The following is a 27,232-nucleotide window of genomic DNA, read 5'->3' as shown; positions in this document are numbered from 1 at the left end:
GCTTTGCAGCTTATATAAACTCAGGCAATGACTGTACTAATTCCATGAAGTAAATTTAATAGCATTATACCCGTAGTGCAAGAGACTAGTGTATTACCCTGGAAAGGCGCACACACACTGTGTCGAGTGTTGTAAAGTCTTTTAAATTCGAATGCGAATACAGAAGTCCAGTTGCTCCTGCCAAGAAGATTAGTTTGCTCCTAAAATAGAGAAATAAGATAGAGAAATGAGGAGGGCAAACTCCTCCTTGTCTCCCATTTGCCTCCATGCCTCTGACAACACAGGTGTCAGTTTTAGGCTCTTGGAAGTACCTGGCTATATGGAAAAGGGATGTGTTTCCGATCGTTTTCCCCAGTAGGGGACAGTACTGTGTGCAATACGTTGGAGCATAGGGGATCTGGAGAGCAAATAAACAGTGTTTGAACTGTAAGGGAAAGGGCATTTTAGCTGTGTCAAAGAAAAAACAGCCAGTTTTACATAAAATTAAGGCTTAAGTGAACATATGGCATAGTTTCCTTTCGCCTTTCCAAAAAACATTATGCTGATTATATTCCTTCAATTGTCCAATCTGGCATCTTCTACTCAGCCTCCATAAGCTGTCCCACCGTTCTGTAAATACAATCTAGGGCTGCACTAAGCAGATTTTGCACATTATAATAAAAACTTTCTGATAATACAATAAAATTTAATAAACTCTAATGCTTAATTTCATTAGAGGTTTAGTTTTCCTGGGGACACAGATTGTCAATTTTTCATTTACTTGATATTGTCATCAAGTAGAAATGTTGATAGCCTGGCATACCAAAAAAGCGAAGACCAAACAGGCAAAAAGAAGAATAAAAAATCCAACCTACACCCCCAGCCCTTCAGAGGTTAACGCTGTCGTACTGAAACACAAGAATCTCTGTGTAAACTCAAGATTACATTACCTTTAAGACGATAACGACACCAATTTCTGTAAGCTCCATTTGCCTGAGATAAACTAACCTCTGTATAAATCATTACTCATTACCTAAGCACCTCCCTTTGTTTTTCTTTGCTCATCCAATTGCAAACATTTTTGTAACAAACATTTTTAAAACTTAATTTTCAGATCCTGTCAGATAAGTGTCAAGACTTGAAACAGTTGGATTGGTTTTGTGTGGAAGTAGCCTGGGAGATTTTCTGCACCCTGACTGATAGTTTGTGCACAACAAAGGCAAAGGAATGAGAATTGGGTTCTATTGATTCTAATTAGGGAAAGATTAAATAAGATTTACCTAGAAACAGTGCTCATGGCTATTCAATTTCCTGAGTGAGGGAGTTTTCCTACTACATTCTAAATTTTCCTATGGTCTGTACTAAAGCATGCTTCAATAAATGCACTTTTCACCCACTGTAGGGAAAGAACAGGTGATTGGAGAATCTTTCCTATCCCTTCTTCTGGCCTCTGTTGGATTTTCCAGCTTCACCATGGAATCTAATGGCCTACCTATAGACCTTGTTGATTGTGGGGAAAAATAAGAGAATTTGAGATTTTATGAATCCTAAGTCAAAATTTACACTGTTCATGAATAATCTACAGAAAACCACTGGTGAGGAACCTAATTTAAGTGGAGAGAAAAAAAAAAGGTTCTTTGGCCATTTCTTCTGTTTGTACAAAAAAAACCCACAACATGGGGATATGAGTGCTGCTTCATTCATTTTTCCCTGATTAAAAACCACAAAGTTGAAGTCCTCAGCTATATCTGCTTTGGTATTAACAAACTCTAATTTATTTATCCTACTTTTGAATGCATGTAAAAATATTGGAATTTGGGAAGAAGCAGTGTTATCGTTTCTCACTTTAAAAGATGATGTTTCCTGTGTGAAATTAAACAGAATATGAAAAGACTGTTTAAAAAATTAAAAAATTATGTGCAAAGGCTGTTTGCCAATATAAGTTAAAGCTACCATCTGTCATCTTTAAATAAGAATAGAATTCCTCATTAATCAGTTTGATAATCAGTAGAATATTGAGATCAAGAATTACTTAGTTGGCATTGTTCCCATAGTTCATATAAAGCATGAATATATCCCCTTGTAATAAAACATGCTTGATGTGATGGTTTCCAGTTGGCTCTTGCACTTATTTTATGAAGGGCTAACATATATCACAACTTCTGACACACAAATTTGGAATAAGGCAAAAATTGTAGAGACAGTAGATCAGAATCAAGGAGTGTATGTCACGAAAGAGCAGTAAAGTATCAGAAATCTGAATCAAGTGAGTATTTTATGGAAATCAGTTGTGGACTGGTAGGGAGCCTCTCTGACACTCCTGGGCAAGTCACATCCATCAGCTTCCATTGCAGCTCCCCCATAGGAGGACACGTGGAAGGGGAGGATGGTACTCATTCTGGCAGCTTTCTCTGCAGTCAGAAAATGCCTCACACCTTCTCACAATGGAGTTGCATTTATATCAAGCTGCATAACTCTCCTAACAAAAGGAACAGATTTCTATAAATTCACTAAAGGGTGCCATTTGGACTTGAAATTCTGGCAGTGCATTTGAGGTCACAAGGTGTACCTACCATGAAAGGTAGCTCCTGTGTTAGGAGGCTTAATGAAACAGTCTTTCCTCATTTTTTTAGTTCTGCCCTTTCAGAGTAACTAGTCAGCCTCCTGTGCAGAGATATTTCTGGTGCTCCTACACATGGATAAACATTTTACGTTTATCCTACCTAGATAATATAGAATAGCAACCCTGTATTGTAAATCATCTAGGCTCTTCTACCCTTTGTTTTTCTCTTCACTTTTCCTTATAACTTAATTGACTATTCCTAATAGACTTCACAAGTCAAATTGTGAATGGAAAAGTAAGTGTTAAACACGTGAATGAAAATGCTGTGTAGATAAAAGTAACCAATGGGTGAATATGGCAAAGTGTAATTCTTTCCACAAAACCATTTTTTTCTGAGATAGTCTGCATTTGTTGATACTTTCCTTGCTTTTATGCTCTTTATTTTCATTTATGTTAATAGCTATTTCTGCCTGGAAATGAGAGGAAATCATTACTCTAGTTTTGTACTTAAGTGATTTTTTTACGTTATTCTAAATCTGTGTGCTTCGCGAAAAGGAAATACAGCATAGGCACGAAGGAGTACAGATTCATTTTGAACATTTCAACAGGCAGGAAACCCACAATATAAGATATATGGGATAATGACCACTGAGAAAGTCCTGAGACCATTTTTGTTGCAGCAGTTTAACAGTGACATTCAAACCGAAGCATGGTAGTTGGTATTGCTGACAGAAGGGACAGATTTTAGTGATTGACTAATTGCTTGTGATATTTACTTGCTCAGGAACTACATGTGCCTTTGGGAATGGGGTGAGTTGCAGGTAATTGGAAGGCAAAACATTTCTATTTGGACAGTCCAAAATATACAAAATGCATAAATATTTTCTATAAAGTTTGTGTTCCAATACTAGGAGGTGATCATGCATTTTTGCGTTCCATTAAATTTGCTGTCTTAAAACCATGCACATTTAGCTTGATAAACATTGTTATGCTTGAGTCAGTTTTGTTTGTGCCATAACACACTTGTAGAAACCAGTGAAGTTACAATAAGGTTTAATTAGGTCCAGTATCTTAAGACAAATTCTTGTGCACTTTGAAATATGAGCCATCTGTTTGAAAAGTAGTGTGATGCTACTGGTGATCTTGTACTGTTCTGGACCATTTTACAGATAACAAGATTGTCTCCCATTTGCTTGTGGCTGAACCAGAGAAGATCTATGCTATGCCTGACCCCACTGTTCCCGACAGTGACATCAAAGCACTTACCACTCTTTGTGACCTGGCAGACAGAGAACTGGTGGTGATCATTGGATGGGCAAAGCATATTCCAGGTACATACAGCATTTATCGCAAACAGATGACATACAGAAATCATCATATCGGTTGTTCTGGTAAAAAATATGACGCACATAACGTTTTCTTAAAGCTCCAGACTATTCACATAAGACATAGGTTAGATGATCATATATATTACTTTAGAAATAGTATTATCGTTGCTGTGTCACTGTGTTAATAAATTTTACATGCTGCTCAGTTGAGTAGTTTATTTTTTTTTAGTGTATTACTTCTGATTGATCTGGTATGAAGGGCAATATAAGTCCTCTCCTCATCTGATTCAGCAATAGATGAATGTAAGTTTTGTTCCTCAGTTACATACATCCAGCACAATCTTATGCTGACCACAGGAGGTGCAAAAATTCAGTTATATTTTGGGCTGGCACAGAGGAATTGTTCTCTTCATTGAGTGAACTAGTGTGAGAACTGAATTGTTCCAGCAGCTCAGTAGAAAGAGCTCAATAGTACCAAAAGGTCTCCTCTTATGGCTTAGTAGTTCCCTGGCCTGTATGAAATGGACTGTGGTCTACATCATGTAGATGTGTTGATATTATAAAAGCTGACTGATGCTCCTGTTAGCAAGAGAAATGGGGATCATCAAAAGCAGTTTCTCAGATGATCAGCAATTTCTTCAGATAACATTTCAAATATATTTTACTTCTCTCCTGTGCTGAGGTATTTGTGCTTGCTCTGTGGGCTAGCAGACAAACTTACAGAGAGTCTTCAGGATTCTCAGTCTGTCACCTTTCACAAATGGGAAAGTCAAGCAAAAAAGGTCGGCTTTTTTCCTTGTTTCTTAAGGTATTTTTCTAGTTCAGCAGATGAGTGAACATGTTGGTGTGTTTTCATCAGCTCATTAGTTTTCTAATTTTGATAGTGGAGCGTTACTGAGCATAAGAACAGATAACCTTTAATTCCTCTGAGTAATACATCATCCTCATCTTAGATGTGATTTTAGGATACCTTAGTAGTAGAATAAATAATCCAGTCAGTTGTTTGTTTATCAAAGTTTAAAATATTTTATTTCTAGTATCAAAAGAAATCACAAAAAATCAAATAAGAAAGAAACAATCTTCCTGGTTTGTTTTTTTTTTTTTTCTTCCCTTGTGGTAACCAGCACAAAGCCTCAGTTTTTCTGCTGCATGCTTGTGGGTCATCTTCGATAAATATAAACACTAACCAATAATAAAATAATTTGTGTATTTGTGGAGCATTATTTTACTACAGATGAGATACAACAGCCTACAGACTCTAAAATAGTCAGTATGCAACACAGTTGAAATTTAGTCATTCTCTGTGCCACAAATGGTGTATAAACAAGCTTTTGTATCACAAGCAATGTTTTTCTGGTACAGTTAACTTATTTCTGTCTCCTTAAACTAGTTTGTCTTTATGCTTTGAATGCTACAGTAATTTCTTTAATCAAATTGATGGAAGTCCCTTTCCCAGCCCACACTGAAACCAATTTATTGGTCATGATACGCCAGCTATGTTGCTAACAGTCGTAACGAACTGTCAGGCAATATCGCAGTGAAGCTAATTTGAAGTCATTAGGTGTGCAGCGTTCAGGCAACAATTTGTTACAGTGGTTAGGAACACAGCTGACATTTCTGAATGGCTTTGTTCAGAGCAGTTCTAGATGAGCCCAAGCAAATTGTAAACTAATTTAAACATCACTCTATATTATACTAGCTACTTTGTCTTACACTGGTTGCTAATAAAACACCCCAAATTAAGTCAAAATGAGTTAAATAGGTGAGTTTGAGTTTCATCGTTGGAAGATACCTAGATCACTTTAACCAGAATAGAGTAGTTCTCAAAGTAGTCCCTTGTTCTGCATAGTGGTTGTAGGGAAACTTTTGTTATGTTGATTTGTGAATATGCTGTGTAGCTTTGATTTGGCTGGAGGGGTAGGAATCGCAAAAGGATGAGACTGAGCAGCCTTAGCTTAGCATGGAGAAGGTACTGGATGCTGTAAACTGGACTTGAAAATTTAAAGTCCGTGATCTGAACCAGTTAAGCAACATTTCTGCCATGAGGCAGCCTTTTATTACAAGGTGCGCTCAAAAATACACCTTCCCTGGTAAAGCCACACTCTGTCTAAGAATGTGAAGGAAAAAACCCCAAACAAAACAGGAAATAAAGACAATATTTTTATAAGCCTTCTGGTAACAGAGGGCAGTAATAAAATCTGTGCTTGTTTTCTGGCATTTGATCGCAAAAATCAAAATGCAAAGGGGCTTGACATGCTAAAGGGCAAATGTGATGAGCTTTTGTAGCTTGGTTTAAAATGATGGAGTAGTGCTGAACTTAGACTGCCTATGCTCAGCTAATATCTGGCACAAAACAACTTGTAGAAGAGCCTGGGTTGGTGCTAGCTGACTGTTTTCTAAGCTAACAGATATTACTGAAGGCAGAAGCGTAACAGAATTGGAAAAAGGATGAGTTAGGAAAAGGGTGCAAGTTGCATAAATGTTCTCTGTAGCTTAGCAGACTAAGTAAATCCTTGGTGTAAATCTCTTGGAATTGATTAATTCTATCAGTAGCAAATTTGTGTGTAGCACACCAATCAGCAAATCTTCCCTTACTATAGCGATTTCTTAAGGTTCATTATAATTAAAGGCCTTTATATATCACGTGCTTAATAACTAATAAAGATCTTGGCTGTAAAGCAGTGTAGTTCAAAGTGAAATTTGTCTTTTTGGAAGAAGCCAAAATAATGTTTTTCCAATTCTAACAGAAAGTTTTTTAATGAGGTTATCCGTAAAATGGTAACAATGCAATATGCATTCTGCCCTGGCCAACTGTTTCCCATTGCAGTCACAGACTAAGAAATGCTTTAAAATTATACAAAGTTCAAATGCTTCCATAAAATCATTAGTATTTTGTGCTATTGGGAACATTTCAATCGTTGCTTTTATTGAACAAAAAGTTTGTGACATCTACAAAAGGAAATATCGAGAGAAAAATATATATGGAAGGCCTTTATCAGTAAATAGAATTAGTCTCCTTGCATTTATAAATCAAATAAATGGAAAGTGTGTTGTTGTGAAACATGACCATGTCTTATCTGAAGAAGAAAAAGATCACAATGGCATTAGGAAATGCTTGACTTTAGTTAGAGGAGCGTAAGGGCACAAGAACAGATGATGGTGCCCTAATAGCCCTTTTTAAGAATGACAGGGCCCCACCATTAGCATCCTTTTATATCCTTGGAAATTGCTCATGCCTCGCTTTTCTGGTTCCTATCTGCCTGACTCTTTTTTATTTCTCTTTCAATTTCATCCGCGCTCGGATAAGCGCATGCTAACACAATATGATTGAGCTGTAAAATGGAACGCTGTCGCCTCTAATCTCTTTTATGTAGATATGGAGGTACTTCCACACTCCACTTCATTCTCTCTCCATTGTTGGCCTTTTTAGAATGTGTTGCCGAGTAATGGAGGCTCAGTCAAATATTAGAGCTAGGTTTCACAGGGTGTGATAAGAAGATTATCAGCCCAGCAGTCAGATCTATTGTTGTTCTTTGTGTCAGATTAAAATATTCCAATGTACTGTAACTTCGTTAGTAAAATACTGAAGGTGCTTAAGGAGAGGCCAATGCTTCTTTATCTCCTGCCTGATGAGACAAAATCCATATTAGCTGACCTGAATAAATAGTAAATATATTTATTAAGCCTCTGAAAGACTTATCTTTAAAAAAAAAATTAAATAAATTTTATGTATCTTTTAAATAAGAGATCCTTGCCTAATTCAGTACTTACTGGTGGTTGAGTTTCCTATGCTATGCATTGCATTTTGGGGAGGTTCCATTTTAAATTAGCTGCATTATATTAATTAAACTCTTTTCCAGCATAGGGTAGAATTCTGCTGATACCTTGTCACAGTATCAGTCGTTTAGGCACAATTTCTGTAATGTAACTATCTCATTGACATTCAGCAAAAATGTGCAATGTTCTTTCATATTAAGTGGAGGCAGGAAACATTAAGCTCTTAAAAATGTGCATAACAGGAAGCTGAAGACAAAGTGTTCTCTAAGAAATTTGCATGCATGAAAAAACATCAACCAGACCATAGAAATCAACTTTTTGCACTTAAAATGAAAAATTTGTTTGGAAACAGTAAATCAGACTAATACATCAAAAATAACTAGTTACATTATTTAGTAAAATAAGCCTGCTTGTCTTCAGCTGTGTCCCTGTTTTGCTAGTGGTACCAGCAATCGAGAAAGGGAATAGTTAGAAATTGATACTGCCACTATTGCTAGTATTAAAACAAAACAAAACACCAAAACCAAAAAGGGGGCATGATTTTGATGGAGTAAATCCAAGGATGTTTTGAATATTTTAGTGTTAACATTTTATGAAGCATTATTGTTCCAGCATACTGTTTGTGGAGGACAATATTTAAGCTTTCTTTTCCAAAGCAGCTCTCTGAGGCATTGTTTAACATTCTAATAGTGAACAAGAAGTTGATTTGCTGCAGAGTTGTCATTTCCAAAATGCCTTTTTCTCATAATCTGTTCCAGAAATACCACCCCACGTAGGTAAAAGTACAGAGAAAAAGCTGAGTATAATCACTTTTGGAAATCAAATGTTCAGGAAAGCATGGGAGTGTATGTATATGATACATCCATGCAGATAGGACTTAGGTGTACATGTACTTGTTCTGATGCATGTAGTTGTGTATGTATCTACATCTTAGTGGACATACAGCATGTGTTTAAATGACAGAGCAAAAATACTGAACATTAGTTACTTCATGGAAGTATTCACGTTGGTAAGACTTTGAAAATAGACTGAAATGAAGGCATGTGTTGGAACTATCAGGTGTATATAATCACATCTATTTTATCTACAGACAGCATCTTGTTTATGTCCAAATCCTTCTCTGGATTGTTACTGGGGCAGCTCATACAGAATCTCAGCTCTGCAAGGGGAGTAGATGTCTTCCTGTAGGTCTGTACCACGGTACTTTCTGCTGTAAAAATCGTTTCTGCTAAGGTTGAGACCTTCTCTCATCTCTTGTGCTGCCAGCTGAATCTGGGAGTATTTCAGACAACCTGAGGGCTCCTGCAGCTATCTTAGACCCCCCTGTCACAGAGTGCCTGTCACTCCAGAGACAGGTGGACTTGTAAATGTGGTGTTTACTGCTCATGTAACATGGAATAGAGTATGAGCTGAGTCGTGCTGACTAAGAGGTTTGTAGTGATAATAACTTGAGCCTCCTCGAGAATCAGGACATCCTGCCCTTTATCGATGTGATATCTTGGACACTTCGCAAGTTCTCTTTCCCTTCTGTTTGTCAGAAGCCTTCTGTTTATCAGAAGCCCACTCCTCCTGCAAAGATGCACTAATTATGGTAATCAGACATACACTTCCTGTGATGGGTATGTTCTTGAACATTGACATATGTGATCTGAGGCAGATCATTCTCTAGGCCATACAAGTAGAGGTTCCAGGCAAAAGGTTTCTCAAAAACTCTTGACTTCCTTGATCTCTCTTACTAAATTTTATGATATGGGAAATCAGCAACTGACCATCGGTTGTATTTGTAAGCATTAGCATGAATGGACTGCCCAGTACTAACAGTATGTAGATCACCATGTTGATTCAAGCTACTCTGAGCAGAATGGAACAGCTGTGTGCTTAAAATGCCAACACTACATCTATGCCACTGATCACATCAAGATTTGTTTATTTTAAAATTATTTCATATATTCACCCAAGGTATGATGGCAGACTGTTCTTGGTAGGTCTGTTACTGAAGTAAGTGGTAAAGTTTTAGCTAATATTAGTACAAAAGATGAGACTCTGTGCAGAGGTATATAGACTCAGTGTGTCTGCTAATCAGGAAAGACTGCTTCCTGTTCAGAACTGAGACAGCCAGCAATGGAGAGAGGAGGAGGTTTCCACTACTGCTAGTCATCCTGGGGTAAAAAGAGCTCTTCCAGGATAGTCACTTCAGGCGTCTTTTGCTAGCATTAACTGGGGTGAGTGGAACAGTAAGCCCAGACATATAAACATCTCATCATCTGCATATTATACGTGAACATAAAATGTGTGGTAAGAATCTTACAGACGCATCTGTACTCTTGCTAATTTTGACTTTAAAATCCTTATCTATTTCTTGAAACAGCTTGTTATTCTTAATAATCATAAGCAAAAGCAAACCAACAACAGAAAATTGAATGAACAGGTAACAAAAGAACGTGCTCAGTTCTTATGTTTTCATTTTTATAACATGCTTTGTTAAAATCCACTTCTCTCAAGATCAGAATTAAACAGTGACTCTATTAAGTCACCTTTTATTCATACACAAGTACTCACCTCTTCCGAGTGACTGTGTCTTTTTTTCTTTCTAAACAGTCCTCTCCCTCCACCCGTGCCACCAACATACACACTACACTGTCTGGCTGTTGGAGGCTTTTTTTCCCAATGTCCCCCTTTATCTGCCTCAACCAATCTCCAAATGAATGCATGTCTATCATGGCCTTAGCTTTGACACTCTGGATATATTGATTAATAGTTGCCCTAAGCTCCTTTTAGCAAATCAAATTTTCACTTTTAGCAAGGATTTCGCCTCTGATTTATTCAGCAAAGTGAAATGCACTAAATTGACTTTGACATTCAGGGAAAATGGCTGAAAAACAAAGAGGGGAGGAAAGAGATATAAATTGTGTGGCAGCTGGAGACTTCAAGCATAAAAGAGGCAGTTTTCTATAGAATATCACTGGTTCATTTGGAAACATGCATTTAAACAGGAGTGGAAATTATTTTCTTAAAATTAGATGTTTTTTAGACTGAGGATTTTGGATATAATAAGGTTTACTTAGCAAAATGCAATATATTCAACCCAAATTCATCACTTGTTAATCATAGTGCAAGTGTGGGATCCACTTTTGTTGCCACTAATAATTATTATGTTAAACGAGAGACAAAGAGGTTTCTGAGTAGTTCTATAATGAGGTGCTAAATTGGTAAATATCTTCCTACCATTGCATTATGTTGTTCACTCCTGTGGCCCTTTAAAAATAAGAAATGATTAATAAAAAGAGAGCAAATCAACAGTAATGAATGCCAGTGCTTTTCATTTTCTTTCTGTAAACAAAAATGGCTATTACTTGATTCTTAAATGCAAGAGCATAAAAAGATGTAGCAGCCATTCCCTATTATTCTTCTAGCAAAATCCAGTGTTGCGTTACCCTGGATGCCTTGTAGACTGACTTACACAACCTGCATCCTTACTTGCAAACATTGTATTACTGAGGTACCGTGACACTGAAAATACCCCTTTGTATGTCTGAAGGTGTTCAGAGGTGATGCTAAATAGAAAAAATGAGAGGGGGGAAAATGAAAACATTTTACCCTGTTGTGGTAGCACATCTGAGTGTATTTTGAAGGGAGAGGTGTAAGAAGGTGCAAAATAAAACCGTAGGAAGTGGTTTTGTCTTATTCAGTGATCAGGGATTGCAACAAGAATTTGTAGAAGAAAATAGAGATGGTATTTTACCCGCTTAATCTATAGAGACAGACCGAGAGCCTTCCGTAGGATCAGTTGTCATGGGTGTACAAGTCAAATGTGGGATGCCAGCCTCAGTTGTTTAAGGATCTGGCCCCGAAGGGATAAACCCACATCAGTAGTCAGGATATCAGCGGGAGCTGAGAGTTTGCTTTGTCCCCTGTGTGTACTCCACCTCGGAGTCTCTGCAGCAATGTGCAGAATCGAGCTTTAAGCAACTATTTCCACTTAGAGGACAACAATTCTCACCTTTGTACCTTTTCTTGTGTGACAAACGGGTTTACTAGATTAGGTCTGTGTAAATTGCAGATGACTCAGAAACAGTTTTCCTTCTTCTGAGCCAACAAGGAATTAATCTTATTACCAGAGGGTAGGAAGTCTAAATGTACCTTAACCTTTTTAATTTTACTGTGGTCTCCATTCTCCCTTTTTTCTTGGTTCTTTTTTTTTTTGTAAGCAAGCTGAATCTGAGACTTCAGCAATAATGGCCTTTTGCAAGTGGGACAGCACCTGGAGTGCCGTACAGGAGATAGCTGGGCACTTCAGGCTTTCAGGTGCGTTACCTCTTTAAGTTGTTCTGCCTCCCAGCCCCCACATCATTGCGTTCAACTGTCGGCCATATTAAAGGACTGCCAGATTCGGAGCATGCTGTATGGAACAACTCAAACTTCTTCCTTCCCAAACTTTCCCTAACCGTACAATTGATACCTCAAGGATGGCCAGCTTCTTAAAAGCAGTGCATGGCCACAGGGCAGATAGATGCTTTGCTCAGAAACACAGAAAGAAAAGTTGAAACAAATCTTGACGTTACTCCTTAGGTGAGGAATTTGCAGAAGCGGCAAATGCTGCAAATCTGAGCCTAACATTTACGTTCATTCAGTATCTCCTTCATATTTTTAAGACTATTATTCTAGAAAAATAAGGAATTTTTTCAACCAGATTCAAATTTTAAAGGTCATCAAAACAAAGAGGAGTTTTTTGTCACTTTTAAATTCCCGAAGGCTTTGTTGGAAATAAGATTTTGAATGTTACATGCCATTAAATAGGTCTGTGAAGGGATCATGTAACCTGCTGGTAACGCAGAAGTAAAATTAGAGCAATATAGCCCTCTTACGGTAACCATTTAGTCTATTTCAAAGTAAACAGGTGACTTACTCATCTAACTTATCTGCCCGCCAAGGAAAGTATATGTACTTTGTTCTGGGTGGGGAAGAAAAGAGCAGCTTTTCAGTTCTGTGTTGATACTGTCAATCCAGGATGGGAGGAGGGAGGGGAGAAAGAGCTGATCACTCAGACTGGATTTAGAGCAGACAGGTCTCCACTTGTATGACTGGGTCAGCTGCACAGGATGGTCTAGTTCCTAAAGTCAGCTGAGACTGGTTAAATACTATAATTCTAAGGATGCCTCTACTTTCTCCCTGGATGAGTTCGGCTTCACACCTGCTTAACCTACATTAGAATAGGATTAATTACCTGAATTGCAAGGCCCCCTTAGCCAGTCAGCACGTTTCTGGCAGGGCACATGGTGACCTGGGCCTGGTTATATATAGTATAGGGATAGAAGGGGAGCACCTGGGTTGTAATGGCAAGGCTGGATCCAATCTGGTAACAGAATCAGCAGTTTTTAAATATGAGTCTGCAGTAATCGCCTTTTGCATCAGCTGGATCGTACAGGAGCTTTATGAACTCATGTCTTCACTGCTAATAAGCTTTTTTGTTGTGCAACATTCAATTTAAGCACACACACATATATATATACACACACATACATATGTGTGTGGAAAAAGCATCCCAAGAAACATAGAAGGCATGGCATGCAGATACTGAATGCTCCAGTGTTTAATTACTTAGCTGGAACACTTACTTGGCTGTAGTTTTACATCATTTTTCTGTGTTATTTTGTTGTCCCCAAGTTTAATACTATTACATTGCAGACAGGAATATTTAGGTAGCTTTTCATGTAAGACAAAAAACCCACAGAACGTTCCTTTCATTTGAAAACTTGTTCTATAAAGAGAAGGTTCTCTGATGGTGTGTGGCTCTGCCCAAGGGATTTTCCACCTCAAACTCCTGAGGCACGTATTATAGATGAGTGGAAATGCCACAGCATAACTCTGAACCTTCATCAGATGTTTTCATCTGCCATGTTGTGCACCATCAATTTCAATCAGCTGCATTTACAGTTGAGCTGAAATCAAATATTGAAATGAGATCCTACTACAGACAGAAGGCTCCAAGTTCAGTGGCACTTGGAAGGTAGAGTCAGCTAACTTACCAGTTCCTGATGTTACGTGTGAGAGCACTATGGCGAAGAATTGCGATGGGAGTGGAGAAGAGGCAGGGGCAAATCTGCAGTTTGCATGCATCTAGCTGTTGGAGAGATGAGGGGGAACAACTTAGCATGTAATGGCTGCTGCTCATAGGTTTGTTCAAAGAAGCAGCTGTGTTTACTGGCATGAATATATCATGACATTAGCAGGTTGCAGGGTGTATTTGCAGACAGAGATTTTCTTATAGCTGCGCTATAGCATCGTGCCTGCCTTAGTGAAGAGGCATTAGACTCCAAACTTGCTCCGATTCAAGCTATATCTGGTAGCATATGCGAGTTACCGTGACCCTTGTGTCTTTCATTAATTAACTGCGCTTGCAGTGAGAAGAATTTTGAGTCCTTCCCCATATCGGTCTCTTGTAGAAAGCCATTCTACTCTGTGATCCATTCTTCACTTTTTGCTACTTTGAAGTTTCCCAGAGATAAAGTTAACTGTTGTGAAGATTCAGGAGCGCATTGCTTAGTGTCACTGAATCTTCAGTTGCAGATTTAGCATGCAATATGCATTCTGAATTCTAATGATGTTCATTCAGTGAAATTGGTAGGAGTCAATTTTGAAGAGTTTCTTTGCATTTTGAGTTACTGAACACTTTCCAGACAGCATTAATGACTTGTGCCTAATGTATTCAACACAAATTCGGAGTTCACAGCAATCGCAGGATTGAGCCTAGCACTTCACCCATGGGTAACTTACTGCACGTCATAATCCTCATCTAGGGGAGCACACGATGGTCTTTGTAATCAGAAGGCTGTTGGGAAACCGGGGGTTTCAGATAGGCGGTAGACAGGGAGCGCAGGTAGAGGTGGGGACAGGAGGAGCAGTGCCGAGGATGTGCAGGGTAATGCCATCAGTGCCACGAACCTACAGAGGGCACTGTCTGACCAGAGGCCCAGGCGGGCATTTCAGGAGAGCAGGGCAAGAAGGGGGTGTCGGCAAAGGAGTGTTTGCTCACTTATGACTGTTACTGGCCAGCACTGATGGCAAACCCGCGATCACCTGCATGGAAAGAAAAAATGCACCCAAAAAGAGCTTATGACACGGGGAGACAGGGACAGAGCCTGCCCTGGGTCTCCCGAGTGCTGCAGCCAACAGAGGTGATCTAGAATTTGCCATCGGTAGCTGTGCGGAGAAGTGTACTGTCTCTGTGGTAAAGAGTGGTAGCTATTTATATACTGAATGGCAACACTAAACAACTTAGGAGAAGCAGTGAAGTGTGTCCTAGCCAATTAAAAATGCAGTGAGAATTTTAGGTGGGCAAAATGTAATTATTTAATTGGAATTTGACTGGGGTGCTTTTCCAGTGTTAAAATAAGTATAAATTAGATGAGCTGTAAAACTTGAAATTATGAAAATATTTTGAGGTCTTTGAGCGTGGTAATTGGAGCTATATATTCAATTTTGTTTTAACCTGACACTTCATAATAGCTGTTTCTTAAAGCAAGGGGTCTTTTTACATTCTCAAATATCCCTTAGTGAAGCAAATTAGCAATCAGTCTGGAAAATATTTAAGTAGTACAATCACATTATTTACACAGATGCTTCCATTGTGCAGGGTTCTCTCTGCTCCCAAATATTTGTAGGATCACTTCTTCAGCTGTCAACTTTCATGCGCAAACCTCTCTCTTTAGTAAAGCTCTATATGAAAATCCATTTAGGCCAAAAAGACTTGTCTTGATTTCACTGTGCTTTGGATCAATCCCTAAATGTGCAGGTCACAATCTGAAAACTGTGTGGACCTCAGAGCTTTACTATATGCCTTCCGCTTGACTTACCACTTTTGTTTAAATGGGGGAGGGGGACTTGGTGCAATTCCTTGCGCAAGGCGTTTTTTCTTCCTCCTTATTAACAAGGACCAGAGTTATTAACAAGGACTAGAATCCTGCTGTGGAGAATTAGGGTCATTTAGTGTAAGCAGAGTAAGAGTCTGCTCTTATCTAGAACCATATTTCAGCCCTTACAGAAACATCAGCATCTGGCCAGAATGATAGAATGGTTATTGTGAAATATATTATTTAACTGTTTATGTTATCAATATGGTGCAGATAAAAATCTCCAGAAAGCCTGCATTTAGTATTTGGGAGGATTTTAAAGCACCATCCAGCATGCCTCTGGAAATAGGTTCTGTGATGCTGTGGCTACAGACAGTGATTACAGTTGTTGAAATTATATTGTCCAAAATACACTCCCCCATTAGCTTCCCATCAGGTTGAGGAATTCCAGGTATTTATTCTGTAACTTTTGTACTGGTGAGGAGTGTTCTCCTGGGGTTCCCTAAATTAAAACCACTTTTTTCTTCTCACTCAGTAAAGGCTTTTTTATCATTGAGTTTTGCTCTGGCTTTTTGCTCGCTCTTTTTTAAGGATCGAAGGCACAGTAAGTCCAATCCTGGTATTCCCACTGATACATTTGTACAGTGCTGAGGTACCAGCTCCTTATTCCATCCATACTTGGCTCTCGTTATCCTCTTATCAAGCTCTTTGCATCCCTTTGTTTATTTGAGGAGACAGGAAGACTGTGTGAAGGCTGCTTAGTCAGGGATATCAGCGTTGTTGGCAGGGGAATGATTGCCAGTTGAAAAACAAGGCATTATTGCTCATTTTTTCCCTCTTATTAGTTTGATTACATTTGCAAATCAAATCAATCCATCAGACATGATCAGGCCTCGTCCGCATTTTAAGGAATAGTAATCTCCGTCTAATAAGATGCAAATGTGTCACATCGGTAAGTAACCAATAAATCATCGTCTTGTCTTTGGCAATCATTAAATATCAGAACCAACAGTCAATTTTTAGTATTTTCAATTTGCGATATGCCGCTGGAATATAAAGATAGATGGACGTAATTACACAAACCAAACACTATTTCAGTTCATTCCAGACAGCAAATTTAGTGGAAGGTATAACTGGCTTGTCATCACACTACATTATTCCTGGCGGTTCATGCAAAGTTCACAGACAAGCTTCAAATGGACATTGCTTTTTTTTTTTACTTCCCTTAACAACATTCCCACTACCACCACCACCAAACTTCAATAAATGATTTGAAATGCTGCAGGACATCACTTCCATCAGCGCAGAAAAAGGCACAGGAAGAGAAACATTAGCCCTTTTCCTAGTGCAGGCACCTTGTGCACGTGTAAGACTGCAGTCCAAAAGTTTCCTGATACTTGCTGCATTCTTCCTTTCTTTTTCCTTTCTTTTCTTTTTACACATTTTAATCTGAAACCTCAGGTTTCTCCACTGACCCAGAACTCGTTTTTCACAATTTTTGCAAGTTTAGCTCACATCTAGTTATTCCAGAATGTAGTCCGTGAGAAGGATTGGCACACTAACTTTCCCCTCTCTCTCTTCCTCCCATTCCCATCTTTTTAAGAGAGTGGAAATTCAAATTGTTTTTCTTGTTCCTTTTTTTTTTTTTTTTTTTTAAATTGATTTGGGATTTGGGAAAATCAATTGCCTCATGTGCATCCCAGGGATTAATTGATATGTCTATTGTCTGATTCTCAATGTCTTGCTTTCCATTAGTGACTCTATTTGTACACAACAATTTACATGCTTTTTAAGGGAGAAAAAGACATATAGGCTTATATCCTAGCAGCACTTGTGGCAAAAGAAACCCAAATCTTGTCTTAAACAGCACAGCTTTTACCCAGCTATTTTAGACCGTTTTAACAGTATGGGGTACAGACCCTAAAAGTACAGACCTGCAGGGGCATTGCTGATTTCAGCAAGAGTTTCAGCTTGTTGGAAATGATGTTACTGGCCCTTCTTAAAGTGCTGGAATACGTGAGAGAGAGGACTCTGCACACTAGTGTCGTCGTTGGAAATACGAAAAGAGGATTGTGTAGGCTTGTGCTGACTTATGTAGGTTTCCAGCACACCAAAGCCAGACAGTGGGCTTACTGTATTTGACCTTAAGAAACTTCTTGCCACGAGCTGTGTGCCCTGGGTGGACCTGCTATTGCAGCACCCTGTCGGTATGATTGTTCCCGCTCACTCGCTTTGAGAAGTTGAACCTTGGGTGCTTTGGAGTGATTTTGAGGAGAGAACCTTTAGCCCCCTCTGTGAGAAAATAATTTTCACAGTTGCAGTTTTATTGGATTTGGTAAATGAATTAAATAGAAATTAGGGAAGAAGCTTGCTTGTGAGCACACGTACTTGCTTTGGGTTCCACATTGTGTGAGCTCCTGTTACGGAGCAAAGGGTGGGAGGAGTGGTTTTGCAAATATGACCATGTAAACTCCTGGGTGGCCACTGCATGTTATTCGTTTTTGGCATCAAAACCCTTCTTCTGTGGTTAGGGGAAATTGCAAAAAAATACTTATGAGCTGCACACAGTGTTGATTCCACATGCCAGAGACTGCAACAACTTAAAATGTACCATCAATTCACAAATATTTTTTCTCGCTATTTTGAAACAAAAGTTATTTCCTGCTTTTACCTATTTTTATCCTCAAACTGGTGTAGATCTGTAGCAGCTTTATGAAAACAAGAGGTTTATTCCAGATTTAAAATGAAGAAACTTTAGCTCTGTTGTCTTAGCAAAGTTTGAGCTTCATGGCACTTTTTTCCAAAGATCTCTTTACAATAGCATATTCTGGGGTGTTTCATACCTCATACTAGACTTCTGCTGCCTAGGTCTCCTGCAGAAGTCTCCCCTGTATACATAATCTCCAGCGACTTTGGTGAGTAAAAGCTGCACGCAGAGCCCATGTGTCTAAGAAGCTCAGCACCCAGAACCTTATGTTCTGTCTAACCAATTTACATACTACCATGGTATGTTTAATTTGCTTTTTCATCAAATCAATAATGGGTCTAATTGGAAAAATTGGCAGAGCTACATACAACCTAAGTAGCAATGCCAGTGTTTTCAGGAAATCAGAGATGTTGCACAGCTACGCATGTGACACCTGTGTTAGTGATGCACCTCTGTTACGAATGTGTACAGAAACAAACATTACTCAGGTGCAGCATCTGTACCAATTCATCACTATGCTATCAGAATTAATCACCTGGCATTCAGCTCAGAGAATACAATTTACATCTTAATGTATGACACTTATTCCAGCACATATATGCACTACTAAAAATGGTGCCGTTCACTCCTGTTTGAACGTCTGCATCTCTTTTTGTAGGCAAAGCCTGGCAATTCTTCTTCCTAGCAAAATCCCTAACGTTGGGATGGCTGCTTCTGTGAAGCTGCATCCTTTCAAAGACGAACTCATACAGAACTGGGTAATAAAATAGATTTCGTCCCTGGAGCTACAGGTCTCAAAAAAGGGGTTTTTGGAGATCTCTGTAGAAAACAGCCCATGTGAAAATGAATAAACAAACAAGTAAAGTTTGGCACTGGACAAGATTGGCAGGTCTTCACCAAGATGGTCCAGCAGTGTTGCAGGTGCACTGGCTAGCAGCGTGGAGGTGTTTGTGTGAGAGCTACGCAGAATTGTAGCACATGCTCCAAGTTCCTCACTGACACAAGCGCCCAGTTAGCCCTGCTGCTGCGAACGGAGCCATGCTTTATGCACAGACTCGTCAATGTCCGTGGGGCTGGCAGAAAGATTCAGGCCAGGTGCACCAACTGCAAGATGAGAATTATGAAATATTAATTTTAAAAGAAAGAAATGTTGAGTTCAACTTTGTTCTGTGTAATTGCAGAGCTAGTGGGGTTTTAAAATACGGCAAAGCCATAGTCATTAGCACAGGGTAATCACTTTTGCTGTTTAAAAACAAAATAGCAACAATAGAAAAGATATTGTATGTTGACACATGGAAATTTAATGTTTTTCAGAGAAATTTTGTAGGGATTTTTTTTATTATGTGGCTAATTACATATTTACATTTAATGGCACTAGCAGAGCCATTACTGTCCATTGGGTAAATAATACGCATTTTAAAAACCATTTATAAATATGTATTTATTTGATGGACCAGAACGGTTTTTTGAAGTCATTTTCATCCACCGAGTAAATAATATATGGATTGCTTTTAAAAATAAATATGTATTTCTCCAACAGACATTCCAGGCAATTGGTTAAATAATATGCATTTTTCAAATATTAAAAGAATACACATAAATGTATAGAGATCTAGCCTAAATGTGTATCTTCCTCTGAAATCAAAATGACTCCAAAGGTGTCAGGCATAGCTTTGAAATTTCGCTTTTCAGTTGTCAGTCAGTGTCACAACCTAGAGCTAATTAAATGTATTTTATGCATTTTCATACCTACAGTATTCTGTTTACAGTTTTATAACACTAGTGCGCTTGACCCTCGTGGTGTTATAAAGTCAGCACAATGTGGTAAAGATCACAGTTTTACTTTGTGTTCATCTTAAGATAATGCAAAACATTTATTCTGTGGGCATAGTTCTACATCCATAGAAACACATGGAAAAAAACCTGGTCACCTGAGTAGAAGCCATCTGAAACTCTGTTGCACTGCTCGATTTAAACTCCCCTTTATCTTATTCTAGTCTTTTTCTGATGATTGGCTAGTGGGCAAAGTATGAGGAAACATGAACATGTTTCATCATGTGGGCTTGATTCAGTGCCTGTTGATGTGAGTAGGACTCTTTCAACTGGCCTCAGAGGGCTTTAGTTCAAGCCAGAAATAAAGATCTGCCATAATCCATAGCGATGGCCCAACACTAGAAGCTAAAGGCTAAGTCCTTTTCTTGACTCTGACACTGACTTATCATGTGACCTTGGGCAAATCATTTAACTTCCTTATGTTGAAACCATGATTTATACCTCCAATTTTGGGAGTCCTCTGAGAGCTATAGATTTAAAACATTAAATATGATTCACAGCATGCTAGGATTGAAAGATGTGAGCACAATGCATCACTGGTTTATTTCTTTTATATACTATGGGCTAGAACTTATCCATCCTTTTCTAAGCATTTTAGCCAGTTTATCCCTTCATCCATTTCATATACTTTTCAAGAATGTTGAATATAGTTTGTAGCCATTTTTTCAGGAAATTATCTATTGTTGTTTTCAAGCATTAAGTGAATAAAATAACGCAGTGAATTAATGTGAGTATGCATAACTTGCACAGAAGGACTGCAAGACAGAGGGGGATTAAGTGATTGACAGAGTCACAGAGAAGGTCAGTTGTAGGTTTGGGAGACTATACTGTCATTCTCGTATTCTTCCTGTATGCATGTACCTCATGCTTCATCTATGCCTCGGACATCATCTGTGATAACACTCCTGAAAACTGCTGATTTTAGTAAGTTAGTTAGCTGTTTGACAAGGGTGTATTTGCCAAGTGCCAACTATAAATTATGTGTGCCCTGTTCAGTAAGGATAGCTAAGTGGGATCTGTTGTCAATCTAATTGTTACTTTGATACTGAATGAATGAAAATATAAATACATAGTGAGAATGTTTCACTGGAGCTCTATGACAAAGCAAATCACAGTAGCAGTGAATTAGTGTAGATGAGCTTTTGGAGCCATTTCTTATGGACATTCTTTCACAGACATCACTGAGTTGGTGCTGATTTTGTCTTGATACCCAACATGCCTGAGAGCCCAGCAAACATGGTATTTTGATAGAACACGTGAGGAAATTCTCACCTCTTTCCTTCTCATCCTACTGATATGAGTAGCCGAAGTACATAAGGAAAGCCACCATAAAAAAGGATCAGCAAGAAACAGCCTTTTCAAAGCAAATCATGGAATGAGAAGCCAAAGAAAAAATGAACTAGCAGTATTTCCACATTAGAATTATGTTTCATACCTCCCTAACAGTGCATCCACACAAAGCACAACCACGCTTTCTGTGTAATTCTTAAAACTACTGATAAATGTGTCCAAATACAAGGTGGTGGAGCCTAACATGTTGTGGTTGCAAGAATGTCAATCATAAGCTGAGGAATGTAAGAGAAAGCCCAACTCATCACAATCAAACTAATGTTTTCTAGAGCACTGAGAGTATAGTGAAAAAAACATGTAGGTGAATTAGTGTGTACCAGCTAAGGACAGGGCATCACTGGTAATGCTTTACATTGACCTACTGGTCCCCAAAAGGTATAAGAGGGTCTGATAGCAGAAGAATGCAATGAAAAGGAAGGTTGAAATTGATGGTGAGATAAATGTGGTTTTGTGAAGTAGCTCTGAGCTTACCTAATGCTGCTTTTATAAAGCACGTAAGTAACTGAGATATTCCTGACCGCCTGCCTGGTCATTGTCAGCCACCAGCTTGCTAAGACATGGCAGTGGGAGTAGCTCCTCCTCTTGAACATGAAGGAAGAGAAGGAAGGAGGAGATACTAAATATCAGCTAGGGCAGGGTGTCTGTACATGAAAAGATGGGTCATTTGAAATAAAATGTGAAGATGCTGAGGGATAAGTTAGCCCAACTGTGAGAGAGAGAGTGTGTGTAACTTAGTCACTGTGTGACCATAGTGAATACGGCTGTTAAATTCTCTGTGTAATTAAAAGAGATAGGAGCATTCATACATTTTGTTGCAAATTGATATGATCTGTATTGTCAGTGATCTGAATAAGATTGTACTATAGTTTTTAATTTAGCAGATTAAGAAACACAATTAAAATATCATGAAAAAGATTGCAATCTAAACCTCTGGGTTGTTTTGGGTTTTTTTTTTTGTGGGGTGTTTTTTTCTTTTTGCTTATCCCTGCCAAGTTGATAACAAGAGCCGGTGTATGTAACAATTACCTTCACTACTGTAGATTTACTCTAGTTTGTGGGCTGAAGTGTTAATAAATACCTTGTAGTATTCCAGAGGGAGAAGCTTTCCATCTAATTAATAAAACTGGGAAGAATACCCAGGACACTGAACCATATCTTTCTTATTAGTGTTGGCTTCTACAAAGGAGAATCCCTGAATCTCAACACATTAGTAAATGTCATACTCCTGGGTTGCACAGAGACCTCTTGAAAAAACTGCTGATTTGCTGTAGGAAAAAAATCACCATAGACTTTAGAAACAATTCAGCTAGGGAATACCAAGTGTAGAAAATCAGCGTAAAGCATGGCATGCATTTTAGCAGCTACAGATTTGTGCTACTTTTGGTGAGTCTTGAAAGAGAAAACATACAATTATACCCCCATTTCCCTTCCAGTTCTGGTGTGTATTTATGCTAATATCTTCCTCTGTGTCCAAGTATGGTCTTGTTGCAGTTAGGTTTGTTTTTTTTAACAGACTTAGCAAAAGCTTTCCTTTGCATGTTCTCTAAAACAGGTTTATTAAATAAAATACTTAATCCTGATGTGTAAGGTCAGGACGTGTAAGATGTATGCAGCTCTTTATTAGATAGAAAAAAAATCCCTCAAAGAAGGAATATGTTTTAAATCTAGTAATGAAAGTATTTCACAAAATACGTAATGTTAATACCCTTTTCCTTTGCAGTAATCCATATTTGCAAACATAAACATTGTCTCACTATGCCTGACCCAGTTCAGTTTCAAGGCAGTTTGTGGTAAACCACAAATTAACAGCCTAACTTTCCAACCAGCGCGTAATTCTTTGGTGGACTTTATTAAAAACCATAGTGATAATTTTACATTGTGGATTAATGATATGCATTCTCTGACAGACTGGACATGTACCAGAGTGAATAAAAACTGTGCAGTTCTTTTGTGAAATAAAAATTGTAGGGTGGTAGATAGGTACTTTGTCATAGTAGTATAATTCTTTTTATTAGACTGATATAGCAGACTGTTTGGTGCTACTGTTTCCCATAGAAACAGAAATAACATATTTTCATTTACTTCTACTGGAGGTTTTTTCTCTGAAAAATACTCCTGCTGAGTAATTTTGTATCTGCTTTTCATCCTACCAGTGTGAGTGGTTGGGTGGGAGGATAAAAAGAGGTAAAGCTACAGAGCTCATCTATGAGTTGATGCTAAATTGGCTAAATATGAGTCTACTGGATGGGAAATGGAGGAGGTAAAAGACCTACCTGTTTTTTTTCTCTACATCGAGTCGTCTCAATTTTCATAGGCCATGCTAATGTCTTCACTGAATTTTGGTAACTTACTGTAGCACAAGAAGACAATTTAAAATGCTGTGCAGGAATCAGAGTCTAGCAGCATGTCTACAGTCTAGTGTTTTAGATGTTCTAATGTACTATATGTGCTTAAACCTTTCCATTTGAGGATTTTTTTCCATTAAGAATGTTTATGATGCTTCCCTATACACTGCAAGGAATAGATCAATTCACACCATGTACAGTGAATAACCCACCATACGTGCAGTTTCAATAAAGCATGTTAACAGCAGATACTGGTCCTTAAAAGACCATATATCAAGCATCCCCCAGGATTATGCTGGAAGAGGCTGAGTCGCACATTCCCTTGCCTGCCTTCAGTTACAGCTTTGTTGACCAGTGACCCTCTGTGACTCTGTTCCCTGTCTCAGGAAATACTTCTCTGATCTGACCTGGGTGATTACGTTTTTGTTTTGTCCTTCAGCAAGACAGGTTTTTATATTTAAAAAACCCCAAAACACCCACAACCAAAAAAAAAAAACGAAAACCACAACCCCATCTTTAATACACAAAGACTACAAATGATGAGCAAGTGATCCCTATTCATCTTGCCAGCTTTCAGAATACCCTGAGTTTGCTAAGTACAAATGCATGTGAGCTCAGGCCTATGCAAACACACGCTTATACATATACCTGGCTGCTTTTATGTATATGATAACATTGTGGCTCTTATTTTCATCTCTCTACCGTAGCAGCTCCAGAGTGAGAGCTTGGTTCCTTTGATTTTGAAATTCTTTGCCTGGGGCACATCTCTCTAAGTTCTTCCTTTTTGAACTTTAATTGTAGGAGTAGGCTCCAAACACCTCAAAGAAAGGCAGCCCAAATACTGAGGCTTCAGATTTCAGGAAACTAGGAACTGAAGGTTAGGTCATCAACATAGACTCTACTGTCTTCAGCAGTGATCAGCCTCCAGGGAAAAGATGTGGACCTCATAGTAGGCAGGAGCCTCAGGAAAACTTTCGTTGTTTCCTTACGCTTAGCGACTAGACTAAATAAGGAAGAAAAATCTCCTTGTCCTTTTTATTTGGATTCATGGTATTCTGTCTGTAGCTATTCTGGCTGTCCGTGTAAGCATCAGCTCCCTCTTGGATTCAGTGACATCATTTGGCAGGGAGTTCCCCAGTCCAAGTGATGCTATAAATGAAGAGGTTACTCTCCTTCCTTCCGTTTTGAATTTCCTGCATTTCACTGTAATGGCACTTGGACTGTGTTGAAAAACAGGGGGAATAAAAGCTTTAGACTTAATTTTTATACATTTTTAAAATATATATATGCACACATACACACTTTTACTGTGTTCTCTGGTGAATCACTATTTTGAGGAAAACAATTCCTGCCTTCAGAGCCTCTTGTCATAAGAGCTTCCTTAGGTACACTGTTCTGCTTTACTTTCTCTGAACCTCCTCTAAATCTGTCCTACTTTCTCTGGAAGGGTCTGAGACATTCTGTCATTAATATTGAAAATCAGAGACTACTGTTGATGTTTTCCATTTAATTTTTCTTGTCTTCTGAGGTTTTTTTAGCCTCAGCCATGAGCACATCAGCTTCACAAGAAAGGTTGGGCTGCTGGAAGGGGTACTAATAAATGCAGTTTTCAAGCTAATTTTTTCACTCTTCCTTGGACTCTGAGAGTTGGTCAGGATGCTGAAGCTCTCCATCTCTTTTTCCTACCTAGAGATCATTTAGTCAGCCTTGTCTCACTCTGGAGTGACTTAACAATACATACTTGGAAGGCCTTCTGTCTTAAATTAAAGAGGGCATTGATGGAGGTCATCCCCATAAAGTACATTCTGGTGATGCAGGTACCAAGATCATATATAATCCCCTTGTTCCTTTGACTCGTACTGAATTTTGAGAAGTATTTTCATTTTCAGACTGAAAATAAAATAATGTAGGACAATGTTGCATGAAATTGCCTCGCTGGTGCTGCCTCCAGTGAAAGCCTATCATCTAACTTCAACTCTGTGCATCTGGTTAGGATGATACATTTAGAAATCGGGGATGTTTCGCTCTTTTCAGTCTCAGAAGCAAACTTGTTGATTAGGATTCTTCATTTGGAGGATGCGTTGATTTGTCCATATAAATCCCCTTTGTTGAATTTAGTAGATGGATAAAGTGACCCTTTGCTTTTCATAGAGAATTATAGACTCTTAAAAGTATAATTGTTTTTGAGAAGTAGGAGAAGGTTTTAACATCTCTAAGAAACCAAACATATTCCAAACTGAGTAAGAGGCAGAGCGAGAAGGTTGCCTGTCTGTAAGCCGGCAGCTTTTCTGAGTGTCTCATCCTCTCCCCTCTGTCATCCTGAGGCAATGTGCCTGCATTTGTGTGTAGATTTATAGTTTATCTTTATCTGTGGCTTCATCTGTAGGTAGCTATTATAGCCGCCTTGCCTGGATATTGTTTGGGCCTGATAGATCTGTCTGTAGTTCATCAAAGGGGAGCTGAGTGGCTAAAAGCCATTGGGTCCAGCTGAGGATGAAATACGAGCCATCAGCCTTGGTAATGGCTGTAAAATTTCATAATTACACGGCCTTTATTACATTGCATAATGATCCTGAAGCAGTATGGAACAATTAATTAAGATTTTCAACCGTGGCTCTTTCAGAAATTAAAAGGTGCTAGTGGCTGAGAAATGGGGAAGTGTCTTGTCCTAAAAGCATTAGGGATGCTTAAGAAGTACTTCCTGGGTACTTAAAAAAAGGGGGGGGGAGGGGGGCGAAGAAGTGAAGAAAAAAGACAAGAAAGAGAAGATCAACTTGTTAAGCAGCTAATGTCAGAGTAAGGTTTTTGTACTTTACTGCTAATTCTTAATGTCAAAGCTGGTTCTAAAACTCCTGCAATAGTCACTGCCATAAAGCTGTTCCTTTTCTGTTCTGCAAAAAAAATTTCATGCCTTTTTTTACCCATGTTCTGTTCTAGCCATTTGTCAAGTTTATGGAAGTTGAGCTCTACACATTATTAAATAAATGCAAGCCATGGCTTAGGAGGGTCACTGAGTATTGGGGTGAACTGACCAAGGATTTTCTTTTACGCACTTTCTCATGTCTGAGGCCATTGAAATTCTTTGAAGATCTCTGCAGTTTGACAGACATCCCCAAGGAAGACCTTTTTTTCTTTACTGTTTTGATATTTTTCTTCTTTCCTTTTCTTCTTTGTAAATGCAGCATGTCAGATGTAATATAATATTTTCCATGAGATTGACCTCAGACATGATCAGAAGTAATTAGATTCCTAAGGTGCTGCAGAGGTGTCTCACAGGTTTCTGAAGTATGTCCTGAAAGAAAAGTAGTGTTTGTGAATGTGCAAGGAATACGCAGGGAGGGGAAAAACCGGGGGGAGGGGGGGGCCTGAACCCGCACATGTATGCATTATCTGTTGGGATCAATCTCAGGGTATAATTCTGAAGGCCAGCAAATTTTGACCCGAACAGGGTGTGGAGCACCCACTGTGCCAGTGGTAGTAAAGCTGAAGAATAGACAGCA

General features: G+C 38.7%; 1 protein-coding gene across 2 annotated transcripts in view; it reads left to right on the top strand.

The window, feature by feature from the left end:
- The window catches only part of ESRRG (estrogen related receptor gamma), a gene marked incomplete at its 5' end in the record, with an annotated part of 125,775 nt that overhangs the window by 76,713 nt on the left and 21,830 nt on the right, over nucleotides 1-27,232 (top strand). For both annotated transcript variants that reach the window (XM_084261228.1, XM_084261229.1), the window contains one exon: nucleotides 3,712-3,873. In XM_084261228.1, the coding sequence (XP_084117354.1) occupies nucleotides 3,712-3,873 (162 nt within the window). The remainder of the gene's footprint in view (nucleotides 1-3,711; nucleotides 3,874-27,232) is intronic.

The sequence above is a fragment of the Gallinula chloropus genome, assembly GCF_964237585.1.
Source record: "Gallinula chloropus genome assembly, chromosome: 3".
Classification (NCBI taxonomy): domain Eukaryota; kingdom Metazoa; phylum Chordata; class Aves; order Gruiformes; family Rallidae; genus Gallinula; species Gallinula chloropus.
Note: the sequence above shows the minus strand (reverse complement) of the source record. Positions and strands in the feature narration are given on the sequence as shown.